This window comes from Sinocyclocheilus rhinocerous, unplaced genomic scaffold (genome assembly GCF_001515625.1).
Source record: "Sinocyclocheilus rhinocerous isolate Xijiao unplaced genomic scaffold, SAMN03320098_v1.1 scaffold880, whole genome shotgun sequence".
NCBI lineage: Eukaryota > Metazoa > Chordata > Actinopteri > Cypriniformes > Cyprinidae > Sinocyclocheilus > Sinocyclocheilus rhinocerous.
This window is the reverse complement of record NW_015666969.1, coordinates 45,032-60,677: the sequence shown is the minus strand read 5'-3', so window position 1 is coordinate 60,677 and position 15,646 is coordinate 45,032. Positions and strand designations below refer to the sequence as shown.

General features: G+C 38.6%; 1 protein-coding gene across 1 annotated transcript in view; it reads left to right on the top strand.

The window, feature by feature from the left end:
• The window catches only part of LOC107733313 (matrix-remodeling-associated protein 5-like), a 74,577-nt gene extending 59,410 nt beyond the window's left edge, over positions 1–15,167 (top strand). Inside the window, exons 2-7 of the mRNA XM_016544884.1 lie at positions 1,652–1,781; positions 1,939–2,329; positions 3,758–5,804; positions 6,257–7,446; positions 8,498–9,401; positions 13,135–15,167. Coding sequence (XP_016400370.1) covers positions 1,652–1,781; positions 1,939–2,329; positions 3,758–5,804; positions 6,257–7,446; positions 8,498–9,401; positions 13,135–15,043 — 6,571 coding nt within the window. The 3' untranslated portion in view covers positions 15,044–15,167. The remainder of the gene's footprint in view (positions 1–1,651; positions 1,782–1,938; positions 2,330–3,757; positions 5,805–6,256; positions 7,447–8,497; positions 9,402–13,134) is intronic.
• The last annotated feature ends 479 nt before the right edge of the window (positions 15,168–15,646 follow it).

Sequence of the window (15,646 nt, the reverse complement as noted above, 5' to 3'; positions counted from 1 at the left end):
AAATGTGTAGAATCCACATAAGCTTGTTTTTCATCAACCGGTCAAAATTTACAGCAGGGCATGCAAATTCGGTCCGTTTTTGTCCAGACAGAAACTGCACACAGGCTGAATGTAAATATAAGTCTTTGTAAATCCACTCGCTGACAGCAGGTGGCGCTTATGGAAAAGCTGAATTAGAGCTGTTTCCCGTAACCTCCGTGGACAAAGCAGTAGACTATTGCGATTAAAACACTTCCTTTAGGTATTACATGGAACGAAGATGAAAACAAAATGCCATCGAAATTTTCATACCGTTACATCCCTACTTCAGAGGTACATTCATATAATTAATTCATTCATATATTCATTTGTATAATTCCCTTAGCACTCTTTTAAAACCTCCCAGCTTTTCCACCCTGTTTTCACGCAAAACGAAACTACTTTGTGTGCTGTGCGTACGTGAGACTGTTACTTAAAACTGTGCTGTATGCTGGACAGTATTTATTTATCGCGAGTTGTTCAAATCGCGGTAATCTAATACGGTTTTAATGATAATTAAAAGATGAAACGGTAATACTAACCGTGGGGAATTTTAGCATGATTTATCGTCAAACCGGTAATCGTTACATCCCTAGTCAAAACAGAACTAATTTGTATAAAAATGTTATATTACTAGAGACTCTTTCCTTTGCAAGATATAGGAAACTTGTGGTTATGCTTTATTGCATAAGCTACCACTAGAATCTTTTTACAGGAAAGAGAAATATTAATGTAAAACATGAGTTTAGAGGTGGAGTGCAAGTAGTTTTTTGTGAAACAGTTAGGTCAATCATAATGCATTCAAATACCAAGCCATAATTTGCTTGGTTCTTTTACAGGCCCATGTTGCAAACCGCATGAAAGAGACAGGAATGCAGTGGGAATAAAATTGTCCAAAATGGTCATCATGGGTCATTATCGGCCCTCTGTCAGATGAATAAATCATGCCTGATGTTTCACCTTTTCGCTGCCCTGCACTAAACAACAGATATGAGCAACCTAAGCTGGCAGAAAAGAGAAAAGTAATAAAAATGCAAAACAGGGGCCTCACCATCTTTCTGTGCCTTGGAATCTAAATATTCTTGTATTTAGGAAGTGCAGCGATTGTCTTCTTTCTCTTAAATGTAGTTTGTGTAATTAATCTGTAGATGAGTTGCCAGCTTGTGGTAGAAAACCCATGCAATGCTCTTCCTGAGACAAACACTTGAGCAATGATTTATTTTGTGTGGGCTCAGCAGCTCTGTGGAGGAGGACAGCTGCTACACTTGAAAATAACAACATTTTTCAAAATATCTTCTTTTTTGTTCCACAGAAGAAAGAAAGTCAAATTTTATGTTTGGGTGAACTATCACTTTAATGTGCTGAGCTACACCTGTGGTTAATGTTGGAACTAGATGAGAACTGACTTCATACAGCACCTAAAAATCACCAAAACACCAGTTGGGTAAAAGACATGACATTCAATTATGTCCTTTTTAGCTCCATTGACCATGCATGTTTACTGAGTAAAATTAAGTAAATGATACCCAAAATTGATCCTGATTACTCTGCATCTCACAAAATTAGAGGGTAATTGATTTGATATATTTTAAGCTAACATTTTTTTTCGCAACTATCTTTGCTTACTGTAAAGCTATAACAGCATTGGCACGGTTGGGTCTTCAGATTTTGCAAACCTGCAGCAACTGGAAATGCTCATGCTCCATGGAAATGATATTTCCTCTGTCTCTTCCGGATCCTTTTACCACCTCCGTTCCCTCCAGGTATAAGTTAATATGAGATGCACATCAAACACATTATACTCATCTACTGTACTGTAGCATCTTTGTGTCTCTAGTTCTCTATAAAGTTATATAAATAGTTAAGACACATGACTTTGAAATTGCATTGGCATATAATTTATGTTCTTTATTGGCACAGATACTCAAGTTAAGCTACAACAAACTCAAAAGAGTTGACCCCAGCTTGTTCGAGGGCTTGACCAGCCTTGTACGGCTTCATTTAGACCACAACCTCATTGACTTCATTGAGCCTTTTTCATTTAATGGACTCACATCATTAAAGCTTTTGCAACTGGAGGGGAACAAACTGCAGGACCTCCACTCTCACACATTTATTACTGTCTCAGTCCTGGGCACATTTTGGAGTTCAGGACTGCGGCATCTGCACCTGGCAGACAACCAACTAGAATACCTGATGCCAAGAACTCTGCAGCACTTAGACAGGCTAGAAGTCCTCTCTCTGCATGGAAACCCCTGGGCTTGTGACTGCCACTTACGCTGGCTCTTGGAGTGGGACAAAAATCATGAGGGTGAAACTTCTTTGATTGTATTTTCCAACCTTTGCACCACTCACTCAGAATTGTATGTAATGGCACTGAATAAAATCCCATTGCACACAAATATATAGAACATCACATATAGTGTTCATACATCATTTATTCAGAATTGTTACATTTATCATCACTGTCCTAGATGCATTATATTGTTATATTAAATTTAAGGTTGAATGAGTACAACTGACTCTACTGACTGCAAATAACTGAAAGGAAAACAACGTTTTTTTTTATTTACATTCTCTATCCCTCTCTTTCTAGGAGTTATTAAGTGCATAAAGGACCGTCCATTGACCATGCATGTTTACTGAGTAAAATTAAGTAAATGATACCCAAAATTGATCCTGATTACTCTGCATCTCACAAAATTAGAGGGTAATTGATTTGATATATTTTAAGCTAACATTTTTTTTCGCAACTATCTTTGCTTACTGTAAAGCTATAACAGCATTGGCACGGTTGGGTCTTCAGATTTTGCAAACCTGCAGCAACTGGAAATGCTCATGCTCCATGGAAATGATATTTCCTCTGTCTCTTCCGGATCCTTTTACCACCTCCGTTCCCTCCAGGTATAAGTTAATATGAGATGCACATCAAACACATTATACTCATCTACTGTACTGTAGCATCTTTGTGTCTCTAGTTCTCTATAAAGTTATATAAATAGTTAAGACACATGACTTTGAAATTGCATTGGCATATAATTTATGTTCTTTATTGGCACAGATACTCAAGTTAAGCTACAACAAACTCAAAAGAGTTGATCCCAGCTTGTTCGAGGGCTTGACCAGCCTTGTACGGCTTCATTTAGACCACAACCTCATTGACTTCATTGAGCCTTTTTCATTTAATGGACTCACATCATTAAAGCTTTTGCAACTGGAGGGGAACAAACTGCAGGACCTCCACTCTCACACATTTATTACTGTCTCAGTCCTGGGCACATTTTGGAGTTCAGGACTGCGGCATCTGCACCTGGCAGACAACCAACTAGAATACCTGATGCCAAGAACTCTGCAGCACTTAGACAGGCTAGAAGTCCTCTCTCTGCATGGAAACCCCTGGGCTTGTGACTGCCACTTACGCTGGCTCTTGGAGTGGGACAAAAATCATGAGGGTGAAACTTCTTTGATTGTATTTTCCAACCTTTGCACCACTCACTCAGAATTGTATGTAATGGCACTGAATAAAATCCCATTGCACACAAATATATAGAACATCACATATAGTGTTCATACATCATTTATTCAGAATTGTTACATTTATCATCACTGTCCTAGATGCATTATATTGTTATATTAAATTTAAGGTTGAATGAGTACAACTGACTCTACTGACTGCAAATAACTGAAAGGAAAACAAAGTTTTTTTTTAAATTTACATTCTCTATCCCTCTCTTTCTAGGAGTTATTAAGTGCATAAAGGACCGTGACTCTGGAGATGCTGGCAACTGTGCTGCATGTGCCTCACCAAGGCCTTTGAACAGCAGCCAGATCTTGCAGCTTTCGGCCAGCCAGCTCACCTGTGACCAACCCTCCCTTCAATCCCCACTTAAAATTGGGGAGAGTAGCATGTGGGAAGATCAGGACCCAGATGTTCCCTACATCAAGGACCTTGAGAGTCCTCTTGGCCACCTGACCTTCATTCTCTCTGACAGTCATGGGAATCGGGCACACGTGGCTTGTAATGTAACACGTCCTGTTGAAGACACCTCCATGGTGTGGGAGCCAGTGAGGAGAACAGATGAGATTGCCGTAAATGTGACTCTACGGACATTTCTGGAGTGTGAGATCGATAGAGATACTCTTCAGAACCTGTGGAGGTTGGTTGCCTACTACTACGAGAGTCCAGCAATTTTGGAACGGGGAACCAGACTTGGGAATTCTTCAAAGGTGACTTTTCAATACTCTCAAGCAACACATGAGGAATCACCATATTATACAGAGCTCAAAGGACATTTAATGGCTGAACCAGCCTGGCTTTTACAACAAAGGGTCACCCTTCAGCTGAACAGGCGCAAAACAACAACTAAAAAACTGGTGCTGAACTTCTCTACTTTTATATCAAAGCAAATCATTGGAAGAGGGGATGAGGAGGATGTGGTTTCCTCTTGGGCTATGATCCAAAGAGGAGCCCCGGGGAGAATCCAGTCAGTATTAGAACACTCCGAGGTAAGTCTGGATTGTAGCATGCTAAGCTCAGGGCATCAGCTTGTGGAGTGGATGCTTCCAGACTTAACAACAGTGGATCAAACTGATTCTCATAAAATAAGGTTGGAGAATTACAGGCTAGTTATCAAAAACACAAGTATTGCAGACTCTGGGCTGTATCATTGCTTTGTGAGGACTGACACTAATGTGGACATTGTCACCTATAGACTCACAGTCAGAATGCGTCTCTTAAGTCCCAGTGATTTAAATGGAAAGAAGATGTCTGTGGAGAATGGGGACACTCTTAGTCTTCCCTGTTTAGTAACTTCTCCTTATCCAATTGAGACAAGATGGTTCCTACCAAACAATCAGATTCTCAAAGCATCAGACATGAAAGGAAGGGTGTATGTATTACAGAACAACACTTTGATAATCAAAAAAGTGACTTACGAGGATGCTGGAGAGTATAGCTGTTTAGCAGCTAACCTCTATGGGGCTGATATGTTGTCTCATCTAATTGTTGTTACTGGTGAAAAGGAAGAAGCACAAAGAGGTGTTACGGTATCCAGGGGTGAATTACTGCTCTTTGAGAGCGAGGACAGTGAAGGGTCAGGATATGAAGAAATCAAACGACCAACGGCTAAACTCACACCTCAGATAGTCGACGAAAAACACAGAGGTGGCATAGTCCGACACAATGCAAAAGGAAAGAAAATCAAAGAGAGTGTGAGAAAACCTAATAATTCTGTCAAAGAGCTTGATCCCAGCCGCTGGGAGCATATTCTTGCAAAAGCTCATGCTAAACTCTCAACCATGCCACCATTTACGACGCATCTAGAAATGACAAAATTATTGAAAACAGTGACAGAGTCTTCACTGATTGCAACCACCAAACCTTTCTCAGCTGATACCATTAAAACTACTAAAACAGATGTTACAGCTAGCAGTACCAGCACAGGTTCAATCAACAAAAATTTCAATGTAAAACAGCTGGAACCACCACCCCACAATGAGCAGGGGACGAAATCAAAATACAAGACAAGTGATTATAACATTTCAGATTTAACTTTACAACACATAGACTCAACAACAGTACCTGAACATGTGACTCAGCTGGTAAAACAGGTAGACAGACACACAATAGAAGAGAAAATAAGGGCTAACAATAATTCAATCTGGAATCAAAGAAGAAGATTCCCATATAGGCTGCGTAGGCCTCCATCACGTAGACCACGTCCAAAGAGACCAAATTTCACCCTAGCTCCCTCTACAGCAGTGCCATTCATTCACTCTCCAGTCAAAACACTGATACCTAAAAGCAGTGTAGCAATAACCACTAACTCTTATACTCCAGCCCAAAACAAAGATGTTACAGCATCAATGACTTCCGACGTTCCTCCTGCTCATTACCCAGTAACTGAAAGCTTAGACATGGCAATCACAGAGGATCATCTCAAAGTGCCTATGACAACATTCAGAAAAGATGAGAAGCTTACTGAATTTGAAGGCAAAACAAAACACACTGAGTCAGTTCAGCTTGTAAGTACAACATCTCTGCAAGAAAATGAAGCACAATAGAAGAGAAAATAAGGGCTAACAATAATTCAATCTGGAATCAAAGAAGAAGATTCCCATATAGGCTGCGTAGGCCTCCATCACGTAGACCACGTCCAAAGAGACCAAATTTCACCCTAGCTCCCTCTACAGCAGTGCCATTCATTCACTCTCCAGTCAAAACACTGATACCTAAAAGCAGTGTAGCAATAACCACTAACTCTTATACTCCAGCCCAAAACAAAGATGTTACAGCATCAATGACTTCCGACGTTCCTCCTGCTCATTACCCAGTAACTGAAAGCTTAGACATGGCAATCACAGAGGATCCTCTCAAAGTGCCTATGACAACATTCAGAAAAGATGAGAAGCTTAATGAATTTGAAGGCAAAACAAAACACATTGAGTCAGTTCAGCTTGTAAGTACAACATCTCTGCAAGAAAATGAAGCAGTTCCTGCTACACTTGCTACACCCAGACAGATCAACAGGTATGGACATGAAAACAGACAGATCATTTTGAGAACTGACAGCCAGGCAAATGAGGATAAGACAAGGCAGATTTCCGCAACTGCCATCCCTAATCTTCAAATCAGCAACATAAATCCTCCAGAGATGAAAAGAGCACATGTGACTGAGAGACCAACCTTAACTAATGTGGACCGACAGAGAGTTTACAATTGGGCAATGCATCCTGAAGGAGTACCTATCCACCCCTGGTTAATCCAAAAGTATACACCAAAAAAACAGATCTCAATTACACCCCGTCCCTACACTCAGTCTCCCTTCTGGCCCACAGTTCATAGCTCAAAGCACCACCACTCCCAAGACAAAACTTGGCATTTCCTACAAACAGGAGGCAGGGGTGAGGGGGTCACCAATCGGCCTGAAATCACTGCTCAAACAGCAAAGCCCACAGCTTATATTTCGGGGTCAGCGACAGCTTCTCGTGTACGTGACCACTTACTTTTCAACAGGCTCAGAAACAGATATAGACAGTCACAGCTTGATGCATATCGACTAGCCCAGCTGGGAAAGCTTGTCACTTCTAAGCCAAGGACATATCATCCCACCCCACAGCCTCACCAAGCTCCAAATGTCCCAAACATCTACAAGCCCGTGACTCCCCCATCCATCCTAGCATATACAAACAAATCAACCTCCACAGCTAGCGTACCATATGGTAGTCGCTGGCACTACAGTCATTTTGGAGCAAAGAAACTGAGCACTGCCATTCCCTTTCCGAACCTGATGGGCAATGGCATCAAACCCAGGATCACAGCAACTGAATCCGTTACTGTATCTGCTCTAGCAGAGACAGATGTGCTCCTGTCCTGTAGATCATCTGGGGAGCCCAAACCTATTGTTTCATGGACCAAAGTTTCAACAGGTTAGGTGATTCTTCATTACATTTTATGTAATGTATATGTAATATGTAATGCATTATGTAATGTATTAACTTTTATCGATGCATCTGTCTGAATGGAGGATGATACCCTTTTTCAGAGCACCCACCCCAGCTTACCTTTGATAGTTATCAAGCACTGTCATCATGCTTGAGAAGTGCCCAAGATAAGACCAAAACTGATAAGTTACAGAGGTAGAACCACATTTCTTAGGCCAACTATATTAGACAAATTCATCATGCACATAACATAAAAAATTTTCATTTGGTATAAATTTATATAAATTATAACCATAAAATATATAGACACATTTCTAATATAAGCATGATTATTGCAGCTTCTCTTTATGAGGGGCTGCATGCAATTTATTTTTATTTTTGGAGTGCAAACTAATCATACACGTAACATACAAAATTTTTATTTGGTATAAAATTATATAAATGATAACCATAAAATATACAGACACATTTCTAATATAAGCATGATTGTTGCAGATTCTCTTTATGAGGGCCTGCATGCAATTTTCTATTTTTGAAGTGCAAATGAAGCCAATTATCAGCTTATGCTAATTATGAAAATAACTGCAGCTATTTGATGACAGAAATAGTTGTAATTACTGAATAAAAGGAAACTGTAATTGTGTGTTTGAATTAGTGGTTGAAAGGCTGCAATCAATAATAATTGCAATGAGAAATTGCATATACAACACTTACATGTTTGGCATCAATTGGATAATGTCATACAGGTAAATGTTTGGTTAAATTAACAGATACATTTGTATTGTCCTAGAGGTCAATCTACAGTGCATACCCCTGTTTTGGAAGTTCATTAGGCAGCTACAAAAAAGGCTGAAAGACCCCATTGTTAGAGCTATACATAATTCATATCTAAACATACAGCATGGGACATACCACAACTGTGCTAACTGTTTTAGAAAAAAGATCAAAACAGTTAAATAATTGTTGGACATTATTTGATTAGTCTATTGATGTTTTTACCTTTTCTTTTTTAACTTTTTTCCCAACTCTTTTACAGGTGCAACTATTCAGACCAACACAAAACTTGGACAAAGATTTGAGGTCCTTTCAAATGGTACTTTTGTGATTAAGAATGTCCAGCTGCAAGACAGAGGCCAGTACCTTTGCACAGCTCAAAACAAATTTGGTTCAGACCGCATGGTAGTTACACTCGTTGTCCAAACTCAGCCTCCAAAAATCATGAGTTTAAGGGCCAGAGATGTCTCAGTGTTTCTGGGAAACCCAGTCAGCTTGGACTGTATTGCGGTGGGTAAACCAGAAGCTCAGATTTCATGGATTCTTCCAGACAGGACGTTTGTGCGAGACATTGGTACCCTTGACCGAAGAGTATCACTTTTTCCAAACGGAACACTGAGTATTCATTCAGCAAACTTTTCTAATAAAGGTGATTATAAGTGTATTGCCAGCAATGCAGCAGGAGCTGATACACTCACATACCACATTCGTGTTGCCGCTCTACCGCCAATAATTGTTGAGGTTTCACATGAGACTATATTTATGAATGCTGGAAGAAACATATATGTGGATTGCACTGCTAAAGGAGAGCCATTCCCTCTAATTAAGTGGGTTCTCCCTGATGGTTCACAAATGAAGCCCACACAGTTTATTGGAAGCCGGATATTTATTTTTCCAAATGGAACACTTTATATAAAGAACATCAATCCTAATGATTCAGGGAGGTATGAGTGCTCAGCAACCAATCCAGTGGGCTTTGCTAAAAGAACAGTGCAGATGGATGTTAGGCAAGAGGCTCCAGGCCCCTGGAAAGGCCTATATCAGCAACACAGTGTCATGGCAACATATGGATCCACAGTTTTCCTGCATTGTCCAGAGTCTTTAGGTTCCCACAGAGGTACAGTCTGGAGACTGCCATCTAAAATCATTCTGGAACATCAGTACAGGTACATGTTTAATGCTTTTGAAGACAAGCTAAAAGTATAAAAGCTCTATATATTTCACAATTTCTTCAATTAAAATAATGAAGAGTTGTTGTTGTTTTTTTTGTGGGAGCTTGTTTCCCTTTTAAAGCACCCCATAAAGAGGGATTATTTAAATCCAGCCATCACAGCTTTATTGTCATTTTTCCTTTATTAATAGTTTCATTTTTCTCTTTTGGCAATTATTGGTTCTCACTGCTCACACCATGCAGTCTGACACACACTCTCTCAAACTCACAGCAGGCCAACTTCAACACTTGTGTAATTCAAACAATGTACGGTGTAGATTAAACAAGCAGTCTGTCTTAGACTGGAAAGCCCAAACAACCCCCACTGATCCAGACAATACAGTAACTGAGCGAGACGCAAGGGCAATTTGTCTACTTCAGATGCTTAGTCATCTATACAACAGGCTACTTAAAGCAGTTAGATAACAAATACATTTAACATTAGTCACTCGTTATTATGTCTTGAACTAAAATTAATCCAAATTAAATTGTTCAAACAATAATTGTTCAACAGTAATTTAATTTAGAACCAATAGGAGCACAGCAACTGATGATGATCATGATGGTGTGTGTGTGTGTGTGTGTGTTTATGCGATTTATGAGGAATTTGTATAATGACATGGGTATTACACTGGTATAACAATATAAACATATTTTATGAGGACATTTCCTCGTAGTCCTCATAAAATAGCCTTAAAAACATACTAAACACTGTTTTATTCAAAATCTAAAAATGCTGAAAGTTTTGTGTGAGGGGTTGGTTTAGGTATAGGGTTAAGGTGAGGGGATAGAAAATACAGTTTCAGTATAAAAAACATTACACCTATGGAGAGTCCCCATAAAACATAAAAAACAATGTGCGTGTGTGTGTGTGTGTGTGTGTGTGTGTGTGAAAGATAGAAAGAGAGATGTCAGTGAAACATGTAAACTAGTCTATATTTGCTCTGAACTATTGAGTATTCCACAAATATCCTTTCTGTTCTCTCTCGTTCTGTAGGACCTATAAATCTTTAAAACTCAAGGCTTTTTCAAAACTTTTAAACGAAGCTTTGTCAACTCAACATTCAAAATTTGTCTTGACAAACTTGCTTTACTATGTAAAATAACAGATATCTCAATTTATTTGGATTTAATTTGAATTGTACTGCCTTAGATTCAAATGCAAACTGCAATTCTGCATCCTGTTTCCTACCTTAATTTTTATTTTATTTTATTGTATTAATTAATTTATTTTAAAATTTAAATAGAATGTAAAATATTGTAGCTAAAATATACAATATCCCTTACAAAACAAAAATATATGAGAATGTACTGCAAAATATAATGCAATATATTGCATAATACATTTCCATATATGGGAAACTAGTGCTTATATTTTTCAGTATACTACAATATATGCATTGACCATGTATGGCTATATATTGATACAAATAAAAATATTTACAAATTAAGACAAAAATAGCATTACATGTAATATTCATGAAGTTTAAAGGGGTTTCTGGTATGGTTACCATTGTGCTGAAGAGTAGAGCCTGTGGTTAGGTTGACGATTGGCTAAACACCATTAAAATTATATGTTACTTTATTTAAAAAGTAATGGCTGTGCACTCTTCAGCACATTGATAGTCTTTGATAAATACTTTAGTACATGCAGGTGTGTTTGTGCTATCGTTGACTAGCTATATATGAAATATATATCATGTAAATAATTATCAAATTTAATAAATATATTATATAATATATTTATATAGGTGTGTATACTGCAATATATTTTCAAGATATTTGTATACACGCAGTGACATCTCTTGTCACATGTATATCTATATGTACTACTGAATATAAAATTACATACATTATAATATGATATATATGTAAATGTATCATCGCATATTTTTCAATATATGAAAAAATTGTAATATATTAACACCAGGGCTTAATTTGTGCCGGAACAAGCCGGATCCTGATCCGGCACCTCCGAATTTGTCCGAAATCTGATCCGGCACCTCATTTGACAGATCCCCTCCTCACGCGCCAATGAAAGACGTTTGTGTTGACCTATAGCGTGCATATATTTCATGAAAAAAACTTCTATTATGAGCAGGCTTGCCTAGCATCTACATTTGAAACAACAAACTTGAGCGTGCAAAAAGAGATGCATATCTCAATTTATTTGGATTTAATTTGAATTGTACTGCCTTAGATTCAAATGCAAATTGCAATTCTGCATCCTGTTTCCTACCTTAATTTTTATTTTATTTTATTGTATTAATTAATTTATTTTAAAATTTAAATAGAATGTAAAATATTGTAGCTAAAATATACAATATCCCTTACAAAACAAAAATATATGAGAATGTACTGCAAAATATAATGCAATATATTGCATAATACATTTCCATATATGGGAAACTAGTGCTTATATTTTTCAGTATACTACAATATATGCATTGACCATGGATGGCTATATATTGATACAAATAAAAATATTTACAAATTAAGACAAAAATAGCATTACATGTAATATTCATGAAGTTTAAAGGGGTTTCTGGTATGGTTACCATTGTGCTGAAGAGTAGAGCCTGTGGTTAGGTTGACGATTGGCTAAACACCATTAAAATTATATGTTACTTTATTTAAAAAGTAATGGCTGTGCACTCTTCAGCACATTGATAGTCTTTGATAAATACTTTAGTACATGCAGGTGTGTTTGTGCTATCGTTGACTAGCTATATATGAAATATATATCATGTAAATAATTATCAAATTTAATAAATATATTATATAATATATTTATATAGGTGTGTATACTGCAATATATTTTCAAGATATTTGTATACACGCAGTGACATCTCTTGTCACATGTATATCTATATGTACTACTGAATATAAAATTACATACATTATAATATGATATATATGTAAATGTATCATCGCATATTTTTCAATATATGAAAAAATTGTAATATATTAACACCAGGGCTTAATTTGTGCCGGAACAAGCCGGATCCTGATCCGGCACCTCCGAATTTGTCCGAAATCTGATCCGGCACCTCATTTGACAGATCCCCTCCTCACGCGCCAATGAAAGACGTTTGTGTTGACCTATAGCGTGCATATATTTCATGAAAAAAACTTCTATTATGAGCAGGCTTGCCTAGCATCTACATTTGAAACAACAAACTTGAGCGTGCAAAAAGAGATGCAATGTGGCTGCTCTCACAAACCCGAATGCACGGATCCAATACTGATACACATGCATTTTCTTTCTCCGATGTTTACATTTAGTTAAGACAAAACCAACTGTGCTTATCAGGACAATCGCCAGGACGGCCATTTTGACGTCATTTTTTGTGTGTACTTGGCGGCGTAAGCGCAACAAGCTGCGAAAAATAGCTCAATTTGGTACTCGCGACGCGGCGCGATATGTACATATGCACATTAGCGATATCACATATTCTGAGAAAAAAAAACATGTCACAGTCTGCTTTGGTTTTTATGAAAGGTCTCACTAGTCTCTTATTATACATTCGGACAAGCAACATTTGAAAGGTCATGGAAAATAAATTGCTCAGTGTCCAGCTAGCTTAAGAAGAATTCTATGAGCTCTTTTATTCCATTATAGTTAATTACTATGAAAGAGTTCAGCTGTCATAAAAAGATGTAAACAATTTATCCCTTTTTGTTTTCAGTCCACAAAGACACGTCACTGCTTTCCCCAATGGCACTCTGAGAATTCTGAGACTGACTGAGAAAGATGGAGGCAATTATCTGTGCATGTATCAAAGACCAAATGGTGAGGACATGGAGCTGTTCCAAGTAGAGGTTCTCATGAGGCCACCAAAGATAGAGAACACTGGGGCACAACATAAAAGAGTTGCTAATGGATACAACGTCCTGGTGGACTGTGTAGCTTCTGGCCTTCCAGACCCTGAGGTTTCATGGAGCCTCCCAGATGGCACCATGATCAACAATGCCCTCCAGTCGGATGACAGCAGAACCCGTAACCGGCGCTATATCATCTTTGGGAATGGAACGCTTTTGTTGCAACAAATGGGAAAGAAGGATGAAGGAAATTATACATGCTACGCTAAGAACACCATGGGGGAGGATGCAATGAAAGTAAGCGTCCAAGTGGTGCCAAACTCACCCCAAATATCTTCTAAAGAGCATGTATCTATGTGGGCACCTTTCGGGCAATCAGCCCAAATGAAGTGTGATGCTACAGGTGTGCTACCCCCTACGATCATCTGGATCTCACCTAGGAATGAGATAATACCCTCATCTTCAGTCAAATACCAAATCCTAAATGATGGGACTCTGATCATTAAAAAACTGACTTTGGCTGACCAAGGAAAGTATGCCTGTGTTGCACGGAACCCAGCCGGAGATAACATCAAAAATGTGAACCTTTTAGTTGAGGTTAAAGGCCCACAAATTAAACGACACAATGGGCGAACAGAGTATAAAATTTTAGCAGTGTATTACCAGACCTTGCTGTTGGACTGCAAAGCAGAGGGTTTGCCTGAACCACAGATCACCTGGACCACACCTTACGGCATGTCTCTACCCACTCCTTATTTGGGAGGTAGGTTCCAAGTCCACAGGAATGGCACTCTTGAGTTGAGGGGCATTCGAAAGACTGATGAAGGTCGGTTCCTGTGCATAGCCAAGAATTACTTAGGGGAGGCAAGTCTAGCAGTTGACCTGGAAGTTGCATCACTTGCTGAAAAGCCAAGTTTTCCAGTGCCAAACATAGAGGTTCTTCCTCTCGAAGCAGATGGTGATGACATATCTTTGGAGTGTCGTGCTACAGGAAAACCAAAGCCAGAGTTTCTGTGGATTCTACCCAATGGAACAGCACTGAATCCAGGCATGAAACTTCAGCGGTTCATTCACTACCTGGGAAATGGGACTTTACACATCACGCAGCCAGGTGTCATTGACAAAGGTGTATATCGATGCCTGGCTAAAAATTTAGCTGGACAAGCAGAAAAGCGCTATGCTTTAGAACCTGGACAGAAGCCTCAAATTAGAAGTACGGCTTCAACAATGAAGATTTCGTTTGGACAGACACTAAATATGCCATGCAATACAGATGGCTGGCCTCAGGCAACAATTACCTGGACTCTTCCAAATGGCCTGGTCTTGGACAAGCCCCAAGTTATTGGAAGAGTAACATATTTATCTAACGGCACACTTCAGGTAAAAGAAACATCCAAATTTGATAGAGGAACGTATACCTGCAAAGCCACAAACACCTTTGGATCCTCAACATTGTCATATCCAGTAAGCATTATGGTGTTTCCACCTCAAATCACTCATGCTCCACCTTCAATAACCAGAGTTAACAGCGGGTCTCCTGTGATTCTGAACTGTATAGCTGCTGGCATACCCAAACCAGACATTTCTTGGACTTTGCCTGGACGTACCACACTTGTACCCAATAGTCGCTTCACAGCACAGGGTGGAATTCACATGACAGAGGAGGGAAATTTGGTCATACAGGACCCAGGCCTCATGAACTCAGGGATTTACAAATGTAATGCTAGAAATGCCTTGGGAACAGACTTCAAAGCAACATACCTTCAAGTGATCTGAGCAATAGACAGAAATCCATCAGGTCATGTAGCATTTAGTTTCGCAATTAAGAAAAATAAAATGGGCACCTTTCTATAAAAACATAAATCATAATTTAAAAGTGCATCAATGCACTTAAAATACCCCCAACAATATTGTTAAATGGCATTTTCCTTAACTGATTTTGTGAACAGCCATGGATTTTTATCTTTGGATTTATTTAATATTCTGTATTTAATTCATGAAATTATTGGTTTGTACATATTTCTATATTCTACAGATTAAACAGAATCATTTTACCTACTTTTTTTAACTTAAATTGTACATATAATATCCCAGAATGTCTGTGATTTATCTATGTTCTGTCTGAATTTCTTGCATTTTTTCAGTGCATCAGAACAAAATAATAATAATAATAATAATTCATTACATTTATATAGCGCTTTTCTAGGCACTCAGAGCGCTTTACATTGTCAGGGGGTATCTCCTCATCCACCACCAGTAGGCAGCATCTACCTGGATGATGCGACGGCAGCCATATTGCGCCAGAACGCCCACCACACACCAGCTTATTGGTGGAGAGGAGACAGAGTGATGAAGCCAATCAGTAGATATGGGGATTGT